General features: G+C 35.9%; 1 protein-coding gene across 1 annotated transcript in view; it reads left to right on the top strand.

Annotated features, from left to right (window-relative positions):
• The first annotated feature begins 2783 nt into the window (after window positions 1-2783).
• LOC115805314 (class I histocompatibility antigen, F10 alpha chain-like) overlaps window positions 2784-17814 on the top strand; it is a 38218-nt gene continuing 23187 nt past the window's right edge. Inside the window, exons 1-3 of the mRNA XM_030765865.1 lie at window positions 2784-2880; window positions 3331-3606; window positions 14712-14999. Coding sequence (XP_030621725.1) covers window positions 2784-2880; window positions 3331-3606; window positions 14712-14999 — 661 coding nt within the window. The remainder of the gene's footprint in view (window positions 2881-3330; window positions 3607-14711; window positions 15000-17814) is intronic.

The following is a 17814-nucleotide window of genomic DNA, read 5'->3' as shown; positions in this document are numbered from 1 at the left end:
CATACTGAGAAGCCTGTGAAAAACCAAACACCATCAACAACAACAACTACAACAACAGTGATAATAACAATAACCTTAAGATAGCAATCACCTTTAAAGCAATACTAATAACAGTAACCTTTAAGCTATGAGTGCTTATGGTAAATTATTGGTTAATTTTAAGACTTTGAAATAAAAGGACCGACTGCTATTCCAGTGGTTTTGTGAACATGTGTCATGCCCTGGTCCTTATATCCCTCTCTGTCCTCTGTCCTTCTCTGGTCCCTCTCTCTGGTCCTCCTCTGTTTCTCTTTGCCCCTCTCTCTCTAGTTCCTCTCTTTTTTCCGCCCTCTAGTGGGCAGTTGTGGTTTTAAGTCTTTATTTACTTCCTGGTTTCTTGGTTTAGTCCTGTTTTAGTTAAGTGCTGTTTCTTCTTTTTTGGTTTGGCCCTATCAGTTCTCACGGTTCTCACCTGTCTTTAGTTTGTTAAGTCTCGTTTAGTTCTGTACAAGTACTCCTTAGTTTACTCTGTTTCTTTGTCTTGCATTGTATGGTGTCTACCTCACATAGTGTTTGTTTTCTCTCCTGCCTGAGGTCTGCTCTCTATAAGTTTTGAAATTCTTTTATGTCTGCTGGAAATAAAGAGACCACTAACCTGCATTTGCGTCCAACCTCCTTATCACAATGTGACAGTGTAACAACCAAGCTGTGCCACTGTCTGATTTTAAAAAACCAATCGTTTCTATTCTTTTTTTTTTTTTACATTTTAGAATAAATTGATATCACTGATCTTACTTCTGCCTAATATATTTTGATAAGGATATTAATCAGTTTGCGTTGAGAGGTTACCTTGGAAGAAGCCATTTTGCCTCAAATATTGAACTACAGCCTTTGTAGATTATTCCAGCTGTTTCAATGGACATCTGATATGTCCTGTCTTCCTATATGCGTGAAGGAACACTTTTCTTTTCAGCCCCTAACATGCCAGAGACAGACGCTACCAGTGCTTTGCAGCCACACCTGGCGCGAACCTCTAAAATGACTGCATATACTGTTCTATAAAATGAGAGCTTAAAAATATAGGTGTGAAAAGGAAAGCCTGAAAGCTGTGACTTAATAGCGAATGTTTTCTCATGTTCTCTTTCAGCTGTGATACAACACAAGGCACGGGTGTGTCACCCATGCAGTTCTTTACTGTAGGTACCATGCACACACAGAGGCATTTGTTTGTTCTTTGATAATTCGGCCTCGGAAGTACAGCAAATGAAATCTGACCCGATATAAAATACAGTTTAATCTTCGAAGTGCTCTCTGAAAGCCTCTTCTGTACTGAGGAGATTTTAAGTCTGTTTTATTGGAACTCTAGGCTCGGATCCATGCTAACAGAACCAGTTCCACTGAGGAGAGGTTTTGATTTTTTTTTTCTACAGACGTAAGTAGGCTATTTCCCGATTTCAAGACTGTGACCTTAGCAATCGATGAATGCCTGACGTTACGAATACCTCGTATCAAGGTAGGCCTGAGAGCGCCACGTCTTCGCAAGCCTTAAGTTGTGTTATAAATGGTTTTGCTGTTAAACCATGTTTTGAATGTTATGTTTGTTAAATGGTAAACACATATCATGTTTTTCATACCATTTCCATAGCTCCTGAGAGTGGTGCTTTCATAGTGGGTTTGAAAAAATCCACTTGGTCATCAAAGCTGTAATGAAACTGTTTTACCTGAAACAAAATGACCTAGATTTTGGTGACATTTTGTTAACAAGTAGCCTATAACGTGAATGAACATGTAAAAAAATAAATAAATAAAGTTTGTTTATTACAGACTGCCTGTGTAGGATATCATGATGTTAAAACATTCTCTCAACCAAAAACTCCCTCCTGTCAAATATCTTCCATAACGTGTGATGAAGATGGAATGCAGCAGTGGAAAAGCCAAAGTGTCCTCATTCTGAATAGACCTCGCACGATAGCAGGCTCAAAAGACTTTTAAAGCAAATTGTTGGAACTGTGTGAAATTAGGATTTAGTGGAATAACCCATGAGATCGTGACAAGGTTTATTCAACAAGATGATCAGTCCTATACTCTTCTTTTGTTTGCTGATGCATCCTGCTATCATTTCAACAGGTAAGATGCACACTCAGCTAAAGCGCTTTATTTATAGGCTGTATTAATGTGAGACTTAAAATAAACTTAATCTCTTTGATTATAAATGAGACACTGATTTTGTTCATAATTGTGTAAATCCAAAGAACTTGGAAATACAATTATTTTCACTTTGACACTTCCCAGTTACCTCAGTGTTCATCCTCATTATACATACATAATCAATGTGCAGGTGCCCCTCAGGCATGTCCCAACACACACAGAAAGAAAACAGTTTTCTGAAACAGTTCAGATGAATGAAAACAAATACATATCTAATCAAATTATGTTTTTTTTTATTGTGAGCATAGTTCTGTGAGAATGAGAGAATGGTGATGTGGCAATATCAAACTGTTCCAAATACTATTTAGGATAACTGATATTTGTGGGGGTTTTTTTCTGTATAATTACTGATTCACATGTACATAGTCAATGAGTATATTCTAAGACATGTTTTAATTTAATTTGTTTGTTTAATTTGTTCTTTTCTTTGTACAGCTTCTGTCTCGTTGTACATTTACGCAACATATATAGTAGGAGAGACACCATTTCCTAAGTTCAGTGCAGTGCTGAGGTTGAACGATATACAAGTGGGTTACTATGACTCAGCTGAAGGAAGACTTATTCCCCGTGGGCATGACAGTTCCGAAGATCTTGACATGCAGACAGACCACATTAAGACTGTGTTTAAACATATTTACAGAAATGTAAAAGATCGAACAATACGTCTGAAGCCTCGGTTGAACTACACAGATGGTGAGTTGTTTAATATCTGACTGAACTGTGCATTTCCCCATAGCATGGAAAATCAGAAAATTACACATGGATTGTTACTCTGGTTGGATTACTTTAATCTTAAACATTTTCAGTTGGAGTTTAATTACAGAGATGAGCAAACAACTTTATTTCTTTGCAAATGCTCAGTCATCTTCCAGAGCTCAGATTGAGAATTAAGTGTGATAAGTCAGAATTAATCATTTAGAGGTCACTATATCACTATCTGCTACAGTTCATTTTGAGACATGTGATGAGCAAGTCTCATGTAACGCTTAAAGTTTCTCATTACATCTTAAACAAAATATAAGACCTATAAAATAAACTGGATTATAAGATCATTATTATTGGATTATCGCACTTATAGCTACTTTCTCTGTGCACTTTTGCTGCTTACCGTTCTGTGTAATTTTATTCCTTTATCTTTCTCAGGATTTCTTGTTTATCAGAAGATCATAGGATGTGAGGTGGACAACAACAGCACAGGTCTAATGAGGTCTTGGGACTCTTTCAATGGAATAAACGTAGAAGAAGTAAACATCAGCATGCCAGAGAAAACTCTACAGAGGAAAAGCAACTACTTGTATGAATGGGATGAAAAATTACAATCTGATTCTAAAAAGATGGTATCAGATTTGTACTATCCAGTTTGTGTTAGAAATTTACAGAAGTACTTTCACAAAGAGAAAAACAGAATGCTGAGTAAGGGTAAGAGAAAATACCTCTATCCAAGTCTTATAAAGTTTATTTTACTGCTATGTTCATGTAGAGCGTGAAGATTCAGTCCTGACATGACTCTTGGTAGCAGGGTTATTATAGTTTTGAAATTTTCAGTAGTTTTTATTTTCATTTAGTCTTTCAGTTTGGTTTTTATTTCAGTTTAGTTTTATTTCGTTTTACGAGTGCATAAGTATTGTTTTATTTTTATTTCTATTTTGAAGAATTGACTAGTTTAGCTTTTAATTAGTTTTAGTGTTAGTTTGAGTTTTTCAGATATTATGTGGAAGGATTTATAGTGGGTGATAAAGGCAGGATGAAAGAATGTATGACATCAAATATGATTTACAAAACCATTGTTTATTAAAAGTCCCATATTGTGCAGAGCCATAACATTTTTATTCTTGCACACCATGAACCAGGGGCGGACACCATTTTTTTCTTTCATAAATATTTACTTTCATAAAGTAAGCCGAGGGCCACACATTGGACGATTGAAACATGAAATGCATGGTCCTGGTATGTTAAATGATATGAATTTGATATACAGATTACACTACAGTGGTCCGCTCGTCAGGCCTGACATTTTTTACGGCTTTTCGTCAATCTGGTGTCCTCTGAGGTTACAATAAAAAGATTTACTTTCATAAAACTATCCACTTAAATGCAGTATTAACTTTTACGTTACCCTCCATCTTATTAATTGTCGTTGATCTCTCGAATGAATATAAGTAGTTGGGCAGTGTGTTTAAAGTTTGTGCTTTCCTTAAATGTTGAATCGATTGGTTTTCGCATGGTTCGTATTTGCATAAAGTTGGGGGTTGCTTTCTTGGTCGGATTCGCTCTGATTACCGATACAGTATCCCACATATATGTCGCTTTTCATCACGATGCATTTACTTTTGTCGACCACGGGGATGTAATCAAAGTATTCCCATATAGGACTGTGTCGCTTTCTGGCTGCAACTTAGGCATTTTTAGAAAATCTCGTTTGCACATGGTTGGTAGGCCTACTAGATTGGACTGGATGAGGGCTGCTATGCTTTAACTGGTTCAAGGGCATCTTAGTTTTCATGATTTTGAAAACTGTTGTTTTTATTTTTATTTCAGTAAAATAAATTATTTTTTTACTGCTTGTTTTAGTCTTAGTTTTCATTAACTATAATAACCCTGCTTGGCAGAATGAAAAATTTGCAAGATGATATATGCTATATCACTATCATGTTAGGAATGTCAGCCATTACCTCTGCTGAAAACCATTGCAGATGGTGTTAATCAGCATGAGTCTAAATTGATTAATTATCATCTTTTTTGCATATAATTCAAATATGAAGTAAGCTCAAATATGAAGTAAGAGAAATGAGATTTAATACGAATCTCTGTTATTTAAATACTGTTAGGCCTGACCTGCTTGATTAATGTTTTTTAAAATGTTTCTGAGCAATGTGGAATGTATATAATGTAAGGAGTTTAGCAAGAACCAGGGATGCTGACAAGAATGCTAACAGAAATAAAAACACGCTAATTGGGAGCAATGAAGTAAACAAGAACAATAATATACAGGATAAACATGACTCAGTACATTCAACCAAACTGAACAAAAGACCAAGTGGTATATATATACACAGTGAACTAAGGAGGTTATGAGTAGAAAACAGGTGAAAGCAATGGCTGAATGATTGATTAATGAAACCACAGAATCAGAACATTGCAAGACAAGCAAAGGGGGAAGTGAGGACAGAGGCATGACACACAACAAAAGTTTATTTTACTGACATGATAAGAACATAAAAATTCGGAGTTTTAACATAATGCAAACGTTAAACTGTTGGTTTATGCTATATGCTAATATTGTAATAATTATATTAATATATTGCCCTTATAATCCTTTGTTTTCACTCTCACCTCCACAGTCCAACCTAGCATCTGGCTCCTCAAGAAGACGCTCAGAGACTCTGGACAGGTCCGGGTGACCTGTCTGGCTACTGGTTTTTACCCCCGTCACATAAACCTGACCCTGCTCAGAAAGGGTCAGCCGGTGTCTGAAGACCAGATCATTAGAAAGATGCTGCTACCTAATGGAGATGGAACTTATCAGATGCGAAAGAGTCTGGAGGTCAATGAAGAGGAACTATTAGACAGGCAGTACTACAACTGTACAGCCACTCACCTTTATATGGACAAGAATCCGAACAGTATTGGTAATTTACTCAGTATGGCTTATGCCCATTCAAATAGTGCAAGTTACATTACTGCTGAAAATGTAAATACATGTTTTAAATGATTTTAAATGTCCAGATTATTTGCAAATTCTCTGTCATAACAGGTCACGTCAAAACTCCAACCATCGTGTACAAGCTGCCCGTCGTGTTGGTGGCGGTGGTGTCTCTCCTTGTGATAGTGATTATTGCTGGTGTCATAATGTGGAGGAAGAGATACCGCAGCAGAGGTAGAACAGAAACAAAAGCTGTGTTCTCATTCGCATGTTAATCAGTTATCGTGTATAAATGTTATACCTGTAAAATCAAATTGACCAATATTACTGATCGAGAAGTTATATATATAATAAAATCACTTCCTGTAAGCTTCTGTAGCAAAAGTTATTTTGCTAAAAAGAAAAAAAGACATTTGAAGCATTTATATTAAATTTATTTAATTTGAAGCATATTTTCAGAGTAATACATATCAGTTTAGTATTATGGGGCCTTATTTCTGGCTAGCTGTTAATAGACGTTACCTGTTTACAGTGATGAGCGTGGCACCTTATCCAGATCATTCACCCTTTCCATGAAATGGAAAATTCATGTCCCATCAGTATAAAAGGGCAAACTGACTTAGTTCTTGTCTGTCACCTGATCACGACAGTTCATGTTGCAGTCCACAGATAACAGTATAAAAATGATATTCTCAGGAATGTCAGTGTCAGGATCCATCTGCTAATCTCACAGCATACAAATTTTGGGGCAACAATTTTAGGAGAATTTAATAAAGAGGCTTTTGGTAGAACCATTCATTACACATACACACTATTTTGTTATTTATCTGATAAACTTAGTTTGCATTTTTGTTTAACAGGCAAAAAAAAAAATTACATGGTCATATCAAAATAAAAGCTTTTTGCTGACCGTGACAATATTTCATTCGAATTTGTTGTGCCCATCACACATAATGATGACACTATTATTACTAATGTGATTTGTTTAAAATGCTTGTATGGAAATGTAGCTAGTGAGAAGAGGAAACTGGGGAATTAAAATAGGCCAATCTAAGAAGTGTTAGGATTCCTTTTTTAAAGATTCACTAAAAATTGAATAGATTTTCTAAATTTATTTGAACACTTGATAGAACGTGTATCAGACTCACAAATGATGAAATAATGAAATGAATAATTTGAAACATTATTCTAAAGTCGGCATTTACATTACCATCTGCTTTATGTTGTATGGCACCTCACACGTATATTCTGTTGTTAGGTTGTATGTCACCTCCTTCTGGTAACCCATGTCCAGATCAGAATGGATATACTTCTACAGGTGAGGTCATACTTGATTGAACATAAATGCTACATACAATGTATGAAATGTGTTGAGTGTGAAGTCATATAACGTGTTCATTGTTTAATGTGCCATGTTTGGAAGTTTAGTTATTCATTGCTTTGCCTGCAGCTTAATACATTTCAGATTTGTGCAGTCAAACATGTATATCTAATAAAAAAAAAAAAATTGTGAATTGTGACCAGAGTTATTTAATTTTCGGTCCAATATTTCCTTCCATTCAGCTACAGAAGAAAATGAGGTCCCTGCAGGGATTACATCTTAAAGCAATTCCTCCTCTAATGAACTCAGAATGCCATGTCAAATAAAACGAGGCCTTATGAACTAAAAGTGAAACACAGCGACGCCTGACAGACCATTCACCTGAACTTGGGCACTAACTTGGTGTAGTGTCTGGACCTCCGTGCCAAAGTTTCCTGCCACAGAGGTGCTGCGAATACTTCTCATATAATGTTATGAATGCATTTATAGCACTGACCGCAGAGTGATCAGCGCATGCTGCATCTAAAAGGTCGTCCCTCTGCCTCACTCGAATCTTAGCTCTGTAGTTGTCACATTTCTCGAAAGAGACAGGATGCACATGCACATGATCAATTTTTTCTCTTTATTTAAAGTAACAAGAGTTACCAAAACTTACAGACTCGCAAACAGAACCTTAACAGACCAAGAACGTGACCAGGAGGAAATATCCAAACATACCAACACAAAGAAACAGGGGAAACCAAGGAGTACTTATAGCAACCTAAACAAGATATAACTAAACACAGGTGAGAGTTATAATTGAACAAAGACTAAACAGGACTGAACCAAAAACTGACAGAAGAGGGGGGGAGGGACAAGAGAAAACAGAACCCAAACCCAACACTGGAGGGAGAACAGAGGGACCAGGGCGTGACAGTAGTCTTTTAGTGCATTAGGTACAAGACTACTTTCCTTTTTGGCTGGAACATCATTCACTAGCTTAATCTTGATTTTGTATTTTCTGTTGTTTGCTAATTAAAACAAACAAACAAACAAACAAACAAAAAACCCAGTATGTATTCCTTTGTATGTTAAGGAGTTGTGGTTACCAAACCTCCCAATGATTCTCAGGTACCAAAGGCTTTATATGTTCTGAAATGTATGTTTTTATATGCTATGGAACACCACTGTGTTTTGAATTATGTACATTTTGTATATTTCCCTATTATAATCATCAATAAAGGTCATGTTTTAAAATATTTTATATTTGTCTGCTTGTTGCTTAACCTCTCGAATGAGTTCTAGTTACTTTATGAACTACACTATTGATTATTAGTTGCATTATTGATGTATTTAGTCTAAGCTTTTGATTGCTTAAAGCTCCTAAAGTTAGCTGGATATTATAGAAGAATAACAACCTTTCATTAATATATTGGATTTTAGTAATTCAGAATCTGCTAGTTGGGATGATTGTTCATTGTGTGTTACAATTCTCCCATGCAGAATGCTTCGCTGATACATGTCTACTCTCAAACTCTACACAGGTTGCAACAAAGGAAGAAAAGAAATGAAATTAGTAAGCTGCGCTATATCTGAACACTTAATAGCAGTGATAGAATCTGTTCCTTGTACAAGCATAGAGTAGAAAGAAACATGCATCTTAAATGTAAACCTTATTACTTAAGAGCAGATGATAAAACCGCACAAAGAGTATGTAAAACTCTGAAGCATTTGACAGGCTTTTGTACATCATTTCGAATGTTACCAAAAAATGGAGGGAACCAAGGGCTGGTATTAACTCAATAGATTGAGCACAAAACCCATGTGTTGTTTTATTAACATGGCATACATACTGCACTTTGCTGATGTTAAACTGGTTGCCCGTGTGAGTCATGCGAGTTATTTGCTCTTTGTGGCCCACTCAAATTAATATACAATTTTATACATTCCTCCTGGCAGCGTCAGCTGTTGTGGGAGGGGTTGGTAAAGTAAAGTTTGGAAGCGTTGAAAGGTGTCTTGCAAATAGATGGATTTAATGTGATTCACAAAACTTGGCCACTATCATAAGAGATGGGATTGATTAGACTATGTCACAAATTTGAGAAGAAGTTATTGTTACAAAAGGAAACAACACTGTAATAAAAGACCACAATATAAAGTTGAGAAAAATGTTGACCACATGTTTTGCTTTATCAAATCCCAGCGACAAAAGTACTGTTGCAGGAATCATCACCGTGAGAGAAGAAAAGAGACAAATAAGTAAGAGACAAATGAATCATTTATTTAAAAAACAATAACCAAATTAACATATTAGCAGTGAGTCAGAGTAGACAAATCTTTACCAGTTTATCTAGTCTGAATTTTGAAGTTTTCTTCCATTCGTATTTGCAGAAGAATTCAGACTCATTCAGATTGTGAGGGAACCTGCAAGTACACTCAACTCATTACAACTATTGTACAGGGCTGTGAGGTCAGATTCTGGCACTGATCTTCCCTTTCTCAGCCATGACATGGTCCATTTTGCGTTGATTTGGTTTGTTGCATTTAAAAGTGAGATTTTTTTTTTAATTCAGCCTCACTGCAGAGGGAAGCTGGTTTGACTCAAAAAATATGTTGATGTCTGGAGTTATTAATTTCCACCTCTATCCTGACCTGAGCTCTCTTCACTGAAGACAGATAGCACTATGCCAGCACCATGCTTAGCTGTAGACACTGTGACTTTGAGTGATGGGCTGCATCAGCTTTATACCAGTCCTGATGTTTAGAATTAGGGCCAAAGAAATCTCCCTTGGACTTACCATTATCTTATTTCCCCAAGTGGTTTCGGGAGATAAATTTGTCTTTTTGCATAGCTAAGACAGGACTGGGCATTCTGGTCTGTGAAAAGTGGCTTCATTGTGCTACATCATTCAGAACTGTGAAATGGTTAATCCTCTGACAGTCTGTACATAGAGACAGTTGAGAACTGGACCATTGGTCCAGTTGGGGGTGCTACAACCCCTTCATTCTCAATTAAATCTTGGTGAGGAGGTGCTCCTGAGCAACAAGTTGGCTCATGATGGAGGGCATTCCAGGAATAAACTCCACTGACTCCAGGAGCTTAACATAAGGCTGTTTGACTACTGCACAAATATTTGCCCAAATCTGTTAAATTGAATAAAGATGATTAGGTGTCACATACTTTGCAATTATGGTTTTCTTTATCATTTAAAAAACTGTCCTTTTTGAATATTTTTCTATCTTCATTTTTCTGCTTTTCACTGCCTATGTGTATATATGTAATATTTCCCATACATACACATTGAAGGCATGCGTCCTTTATCATGCAAACACAGTATTTCAGGGACAAGTGATGTCTTGTCTCACAGAGTTTTGCTTAGATAAACAATGAATTCTCTGTGTGCAAGCCTGAGCTTGTCTGACCTTGATCTGCATAGGAGCACACTAGGCATAGACAATGAGCTCTGCATGAAATATATCCAAATAAAAAAGTGAGTCATCTTCAGGACATGAATAACCTGCATTGAACCCAAAAGTCACCCACAATAAGCTTTGGGTGGTTCACAGCTGCTAAACATGTATAGATGTTTTTCAGCTTAAATCTGTAACATTGCACGTGCCTAGATGCAACCATTGGATTTGCCTGGTACCTTCTAACAAGTTCAAACATTTCACTTAAACCTTTTGAAATAATTTTCCAAGTGGTTTGTGCACACACTAATGAAGGATCTGTGGAAAGACATATGTTTCAGTTAATCCTCATTTTGTTTTTTGTAAATAAAATTTTAATAATATTGCTCTGAGCAAGAAAAACCTCAGTTATACTGTTTATATTGCCTATACCTGAATACGCACCACAGTCATCAGTTACATATTTGTTACATATCAATCATCTTAAAGTATAAAATTTGTAACTGAATGCGTTAACATTTGATTCTGACATCACACTCTGTGCTCGTACCTAAATTTGGCTCCACAGATTAAAAAAAATATTGTGTGGGTACTGGCAAAAAAGCCAGGAATGATAGATCATATCTTGAAAATATTTAGCGTTTATCCTCCTGGTAAAAATATTTACTGTTTAGTTTTAGGTGTGGCTCAAGCACTTGCTGAACTTGTTTAACTTGACATGAAACTATCGCAAACTGTTGTCAGGCAGTTTTTCAACTTTCATGTTTTGTTGGCCGACCAGGAGACAAGGAAGAAAGCAAAAGAAAACACTCTCTGAAAAACAAAACAAAACGAAACAAAAAACAAACAAACAAAAAACAACAACAACAACAACAACAAAAAAGTACAGACAGCTACACTTAATAAATGATAATTACAACTAGCTCAAACTTAGGTTTTTGCCACTCCAGTACCAGAAGTACAGACATCAGGGTTCACTGATACATGGATCAGCTGATGTTTTCAAGCTAACTCAGTTAACCACTCCCTCTGGTAATACCCTAAACAATCAAACAAACCATAGCGTCTTCCAACCATGAATGTGCACCAGATCAGCAGATAGTCATAAAAAGTCATCAAAAACTTTTAACCACTTTGTTTTGACTTGGACTTTGGAATATTACAACTTAAGACAGGTTCAGCAACATGAAGAGACTACACGCACTTGTATATTTTGTCTCAGCTTTCACTATTGTAAATGCAGGTAAGATGTTCTATGTTATGAATATTAAAAAATGAGTGACACATTTGGGTTCACGTAGCCAACGATGTGTTCATTCTTTTTGTGTCAATTTGAATGCTGAGTTTTAGAAACTGTGAATATTGAATTCTAGACAAGGACTGGGGACTGGGCAGCATCCCCTCTTACAAATATTACTTTGTATTTAAAATAACAAATATTTAGATATTGTTGTTGTAAGATTTTCATATTTGTTATTTTCTAAATCAGCATGTCATGTCCAAAACATGTATCCTTAGTCATTAATCACTGCTGAGAAATAGATTATTCATGATACTATCAAGGCTTGCTTCTGATGTGACTGGAGATATCTTGTTATAGATTATTTCAAGTATGTTTCAGCTCACCAATTAGTTCGGCTTCCCCTGATTGTGTGAACAAAATAGTGCCCTGTTCTGACATGTGAACAGACCTGTTTTAAAATGAAAGTAAGCATGTAATGGCATAACTGATTAAAAAGAAACAACAACAACAACAACAACAAAACAAGAAGGCGCTGTGGCTGAATTGAGTAAACTTGGTATCAAACCGTAGTCAGGCAGCTTTTCATCTTTTGTCTGGCTGATGAACCCTGAGTAGGAACAAAGAAACACTCTGAGTATGTTTCACGACAAAGGCATTTTCACCAACAAAGTGCAAAGCTACACGTAAATTAAATGATAGCAGCAAGACATCACAATGAAACGATGGCCATTTGAGTAGACTAATATGGGTGTATAAACCAGGGTGTACAGTAACAATGATCATCTGACTTTTTAAAGCTAGCTTAGTTTACCACTCCTCCTAGTAATAGCCTAAGAGATGTAACAAACCGTAACCACATAGTCGAAAACTTTTATTAATGTTCAGTGTCATTCATGAAAACAGGGCCTGGGTACTGGACCCTTCCAACTTTCTAATTTTAGTCTGACCGCCAAACCACAGTGAAATATTTAAAATTCACAATTCTATTATTATTGTTATTATGTTATATTTGTTATTTTCTAAATCAGCATGAAATCTCCAAACCATAATTTCCTAATGAAAAATAAGCAGACGCTTGCTGACAATGTTGGAATTGCATCTTACTAAGATTGGAATAATCCATGCTATCTGCTTGTTGTCAATTCTAATTCTGCCGACAACATTACCCAAATGCTGTCATGATTTGATAAATGAGAATTTGATTTTAAGTAAATTAAGTTAATTAAGTAATTAGTATCTGATCCTTAGTAAGTAAAGAGTCTACGTACACAAAAAACAAACAAAAGGGAGAAAATGAAGCCATTTGGAATACAGCAATTTGAAAATTAATTCAAATCAAAGAATTCTATGTTAAGTCTAGATTTGCTATGGAGAAATAACCTAATGTTTTAGGCTAGCCCATGTTCTTTCCATACACAGCTGAAAATGTTTTACTATTTTGTGCCTTGTAACTTAAATCTCCCTCCAAATTATCCAAGAGTTAGCAAGGCAGGGAATGGTTCCAAAAAGTTATAGGCTGCTTCTCTCTCTCTCTCTCTCTCTCTCTCTCTCTCTCTCTCTCTCTCTCTCTCTCTCTCTCTCTCTCTCCAAATACACATACACACACACACACACACACACACACTGCATCACAATACTTTACATAGTGTGCTCTTGTTTGTCCACAGGTCCTCATTCTTTGTTTGCATTTGCCACCTACATAATGGGAAAGACACAGTTTCCTGAATTCAGCATTGTGGTGATGTTTGATGATGTACAGGTGGGATATTATTATTCAGATGAGAGCAAAAAGATCCATTACAGGCTTTCAGATACAACAGATCACAGTCTTATAGAGAAGCTGGTTGCAAACAACATTTTTCAAAGTCTTTACAAACGTATGAGACACCGAGCATCACAAGTAAGGGACATTTTTAACTCGACAAAAGGTGAGTGCAACGTAAATAGTTGAACATATAACAGGATATCTTGACATTTAATGCTTTTTAAGATTGTTCAAGCCTTTTGTGTATCTTCACATACATAAAGAAATTCAGTAAGAAGTCCAAATGCATTCTATGGACACCTCAAAACACAAAACAAAACAATACAAAACAAAACAACGCAAAAAAAAACGGCAAGAAAACTAATTAGCTCATTATACCACAGAGTGACTTTAAAGAGCCATTATTATTATTATTATTATTATTATTATTATTATTATTATTATTATTATTATCCCTGCTACTACTACTGTTGCTGACTTTTAATTTTTTTTTTTTTCTCCTTGGCTTTCTTAGAAATTAATGTTTATCAAAGACTTGCAGGATGTGAAAGTGAAACCTCAGGACAACTGAAACTATGGGACGCATTTGATGGCTTACTCGTAAGGGAACACAGATACTATACACAACAGAACAACACTTATACCTACCTGGACACATTAGGATGGGATAACTACAGACGGAGTGATTATAACCTGCGATATAGCCTGTTTTACCATCCCCTTTGCGTAAATGCCTTGGAGAGGTACCTTGACGTTGAGAAAAACAATGTGATGAGGAAAGGTAAGACCAACATCATTTAACACTGCTTAATCTGTCACATTAACGGCAACTGTAGTGAGTTTGAGTCTTGATATTAACATTTGTACGCCCCTCAAATTTAAAAGCATTTTTTTTGCTAAAATAGGCATAAAAATATTAATTTTGTCAAATTAAAGGGCAACGTGTTGAATATTCTTCACTGACATGCAATGAATAATATATTCTCAGTGAACAGGGGGAGGAATAGCTTATGACATCATTGTCCTGCATAGTCCTTTGGGACTCTATACGCTGTAGATATTTATCTCAATACATGACTAAACCTAGTATTGTTTTAGATTATAATGATTCTTTATAATGTCATTCTTTAATTTTTAAGTGTTTTCACTTCCTGCTCTGCAGTGAAGCCCAGGGTCAGACTCCTGAAGAAAACACTAACAGGCTCTGGAATGGTTCAGGTGACCTGTTTGGCCACTGGTTTTTACCCCCGACACATCAACTTGACCATTCTCAGAGATGGACAACCTTTGTCTGAAGACCTTGTTACTGGAGGGATACTGCTACCTAATGTTGATGGAACCTACCAGATGAGAAAGAGTCTGGAGGTCAATGCAGAGGAACTCAAAGAGAGCTGCTACTCCTGCTCAGCTACTCGCCTTAGTCTAGACAACAAATTGGACATCCGCTTAGGTAATTAACTTGGCTAACTGTGAATATTTATTTGGGAAACAAAGGGATTGCTAGGGATTACTTTTTATCAGTTTTTTTTTTTCAAATGTAATTTTGTCCCTAACACTGATCAGATAGGCTAAATCACATGGAATAACACATTTAAAGAAAGAACAGAACAGAAGTTTAGATATGTCTTGCTAAGTTAGTACTGCTGGTTGCTGCTACCAACTTCTTTACATGATTTGAAAGCTTGAGTGGGTCTGTGCATTGCTGTTGGTGTATTCACACCCTGGGGCTGTCCTTAATTTTGCAGGTGGTTAAATAGCAACATAGTAATGGTGACCTCCTTCTCTGTGTTAAAGTGAATCTTTATTTATCTGTATTTATTTATTTAATTATTTATTTTTGCATCTTACCCAGGAAGTTAAATAATGTGTAATTTACACTCTTGGTAGAAATAGGAAATGTATTTGGGCATATTTTTTTGAGAGAATATGAAGGAATGTGTTCATATTTGTCGAAGGTCATAAGTTGTTTTTGTAGGCTTTAATGACATAAAGGCCATTTTCCTAGGTAAGAATATACATATCATTTGCAGATTGCAGATCATTTGGACCACCTGTTGTAGCAATAGTAGCCATAGTACCAGTGGTGATCCTGGTGTGTGTGATTGCAGTGGTGCTAGCCGTCATCAAGAAATGCAGGAGGCGTTCAGGTAAGACATGAACATAAATATACAGACATGAATCTGCAATTTGATGGGAATGCTAAAATGTTTCCTTGTCATTTTCAGGGTATAAGGTCATTTTGTATGTATAACAAAGTAATATACTTAACCGCTTGATTGTTTTATTTGTAATTTTATTTTGGAACACAGCAATTAAGTGTAAAGAATCAATAAGGGCATTTCCCCAACTCTTCTATTACAGTACATCATGGGAGAGCATGCTGCGACAAACTACTCTTTCGTAACTAGAGAAACATTAAAGAGTTTGTCATTTAAGTTTGGAACCCAATAATCAGATCTTGAGATTATTTTATTTTGGGAGATATTTTTATGTAAACAAGTCAAAGAGACACAATTTTATGTTAAAAATCAAATATCATAAAATCCTCGGTATAGAGATTTTGCTAATACTGCATATTACTATGTACACTATTACTATACTATGTGCCAACATTAACTGACTTTGCTGAAACGTTTTCTGCTAGGTTCTCAATCATCGCTTCATTCTAAATACACTGCAGCTTCAAGTGAGTATATCAGATTATCAGGAGGATGTATATATCAGACTATGAGGAAGGTTTACTAGTAGGAAATAAAGCATTTTTGAGCTACACCTCTGAATCCAGAATGTTTCATTTTCATGGTTGTAACATCAGAATCAAAATATTACTTTGTTAAAATTACATTACATTTATTAGCAAGCAATTTAATTAACACGAAATTGCTAGACATATACTTCTAATACACAAAGCAGTGGACAATCCAATGAATCTCTCCAGTAAAGAATACAAAACTCGTAAACCTTCAGACTGTGTGTACAATAAAGCAGTTATTCTGTAGTGAGTCCTTCACTTCAGCATGTCCAACCTCAACCTCTGTACGCAAAAGTAAAAGCTTAAGGCCTCGATTCTGTTTTACCTAACCCAAACTATTATATGAGAACAAGAGAGCTGTGAGTAATCTTGTGTCTTTTTCTTCAGGCATAGAAGAACAAGAGACACCTGAAGATTCCACATCTTCAACCCTGTCTGTCTCTAATGACAACACAACTGTCAGTTAGTATAACTCAGGTACAACATCACTATGTACTGTACATGTGAGGTACAGTAACTGTTTGATCCTTACATTAAATCACCGATATGGTGATATTTATTTCTGTTCTTTCTTTTTTGTGTTTTCTACGTTTTACTCAGCTTACATCAGTTATATGTTTTCACTACTTTCCTTTTTAGACAGAATTTACGTTAAACGAACATTGAATCGCAACCCAAACCTATGTATTTAAAAAAGTGCAAAAAACAGGTTGCTGATGGTACCAGGAAAGGTTGGGCTCACTGTTTGAGAACATGATGTGATATGAAGAAACTATCACTGTGTAGCTAAAGCTTGAGACTGAAATTTTACAAGAGTTTTTATTGTTTTTGCTTTACCAATATTTAAAAAATAATAAAGACTGAGCATAGTATGCTCCGTCAACAGCATAACTATGTTTCACATTCCCTACATACAAAACTGTCTGAATCAAGACAACAAACAAACAAACAAACAAACAAATAAATAAATAAATAAAAGTAACTTTGAATGAATCTTTGTTTTTGGACACAAGTATCTGACAACTCAAAAAAAAAAAAAATCAGTTTTAAGTCATTAACGCAGTCTGTTTCTTAAACACATGAACAAGTGCAAACACACAAGAATAACCAGCTTTTTTTAAACTGCGATTTTTGCTGCCTTTGATAATCATCACATACCATGATGCCCAGGTTGTCAGTCCCTCCTTCTGGTAGCCCTTTTGAGAATCTGCTTTCTTTGACTTAGTTCCTTGTTGCAGTTAATTATTTAGTTGTGGGGTGCACCTGTTTTTGTTAATCCAGCCTGGTTTTCAGTTTGTGTAAATATCACTTATTTTCCATCGATGGATGTATTGTACATCTGTTATTGTCTGGGAGTGGTATGTTGTTGTTCCACCACCGTCACAACAACAACAGCTGTCTGAGGAAGGAGAGGAAAATCTCTGTGTGAAGAGAACATGCAGGCTTATATCCCCAGCCTTGTTTTCTCTCAGCCAGTGGGAGCAAGGTTTGACAAACAGGCCCTCCGCTGTTT

This window comes from Chanos chanos, chromosome 1 (assembly GCF_902362185.1).
Source record: "Chanos chanos chromosome 1, fChaCha1.1, whole genome shotgun sequence".
Classification (NCBI taxonomy): domain Eukaryota; kingdom Metazoa; phylum Chordata; class Actinopteri; order Gonorynchiformes; family Chanidae; genus Chanos; species Chanos chanos.
This window is presented reverse-complemented; position numbering and strand designations above follow the sequence as displayed.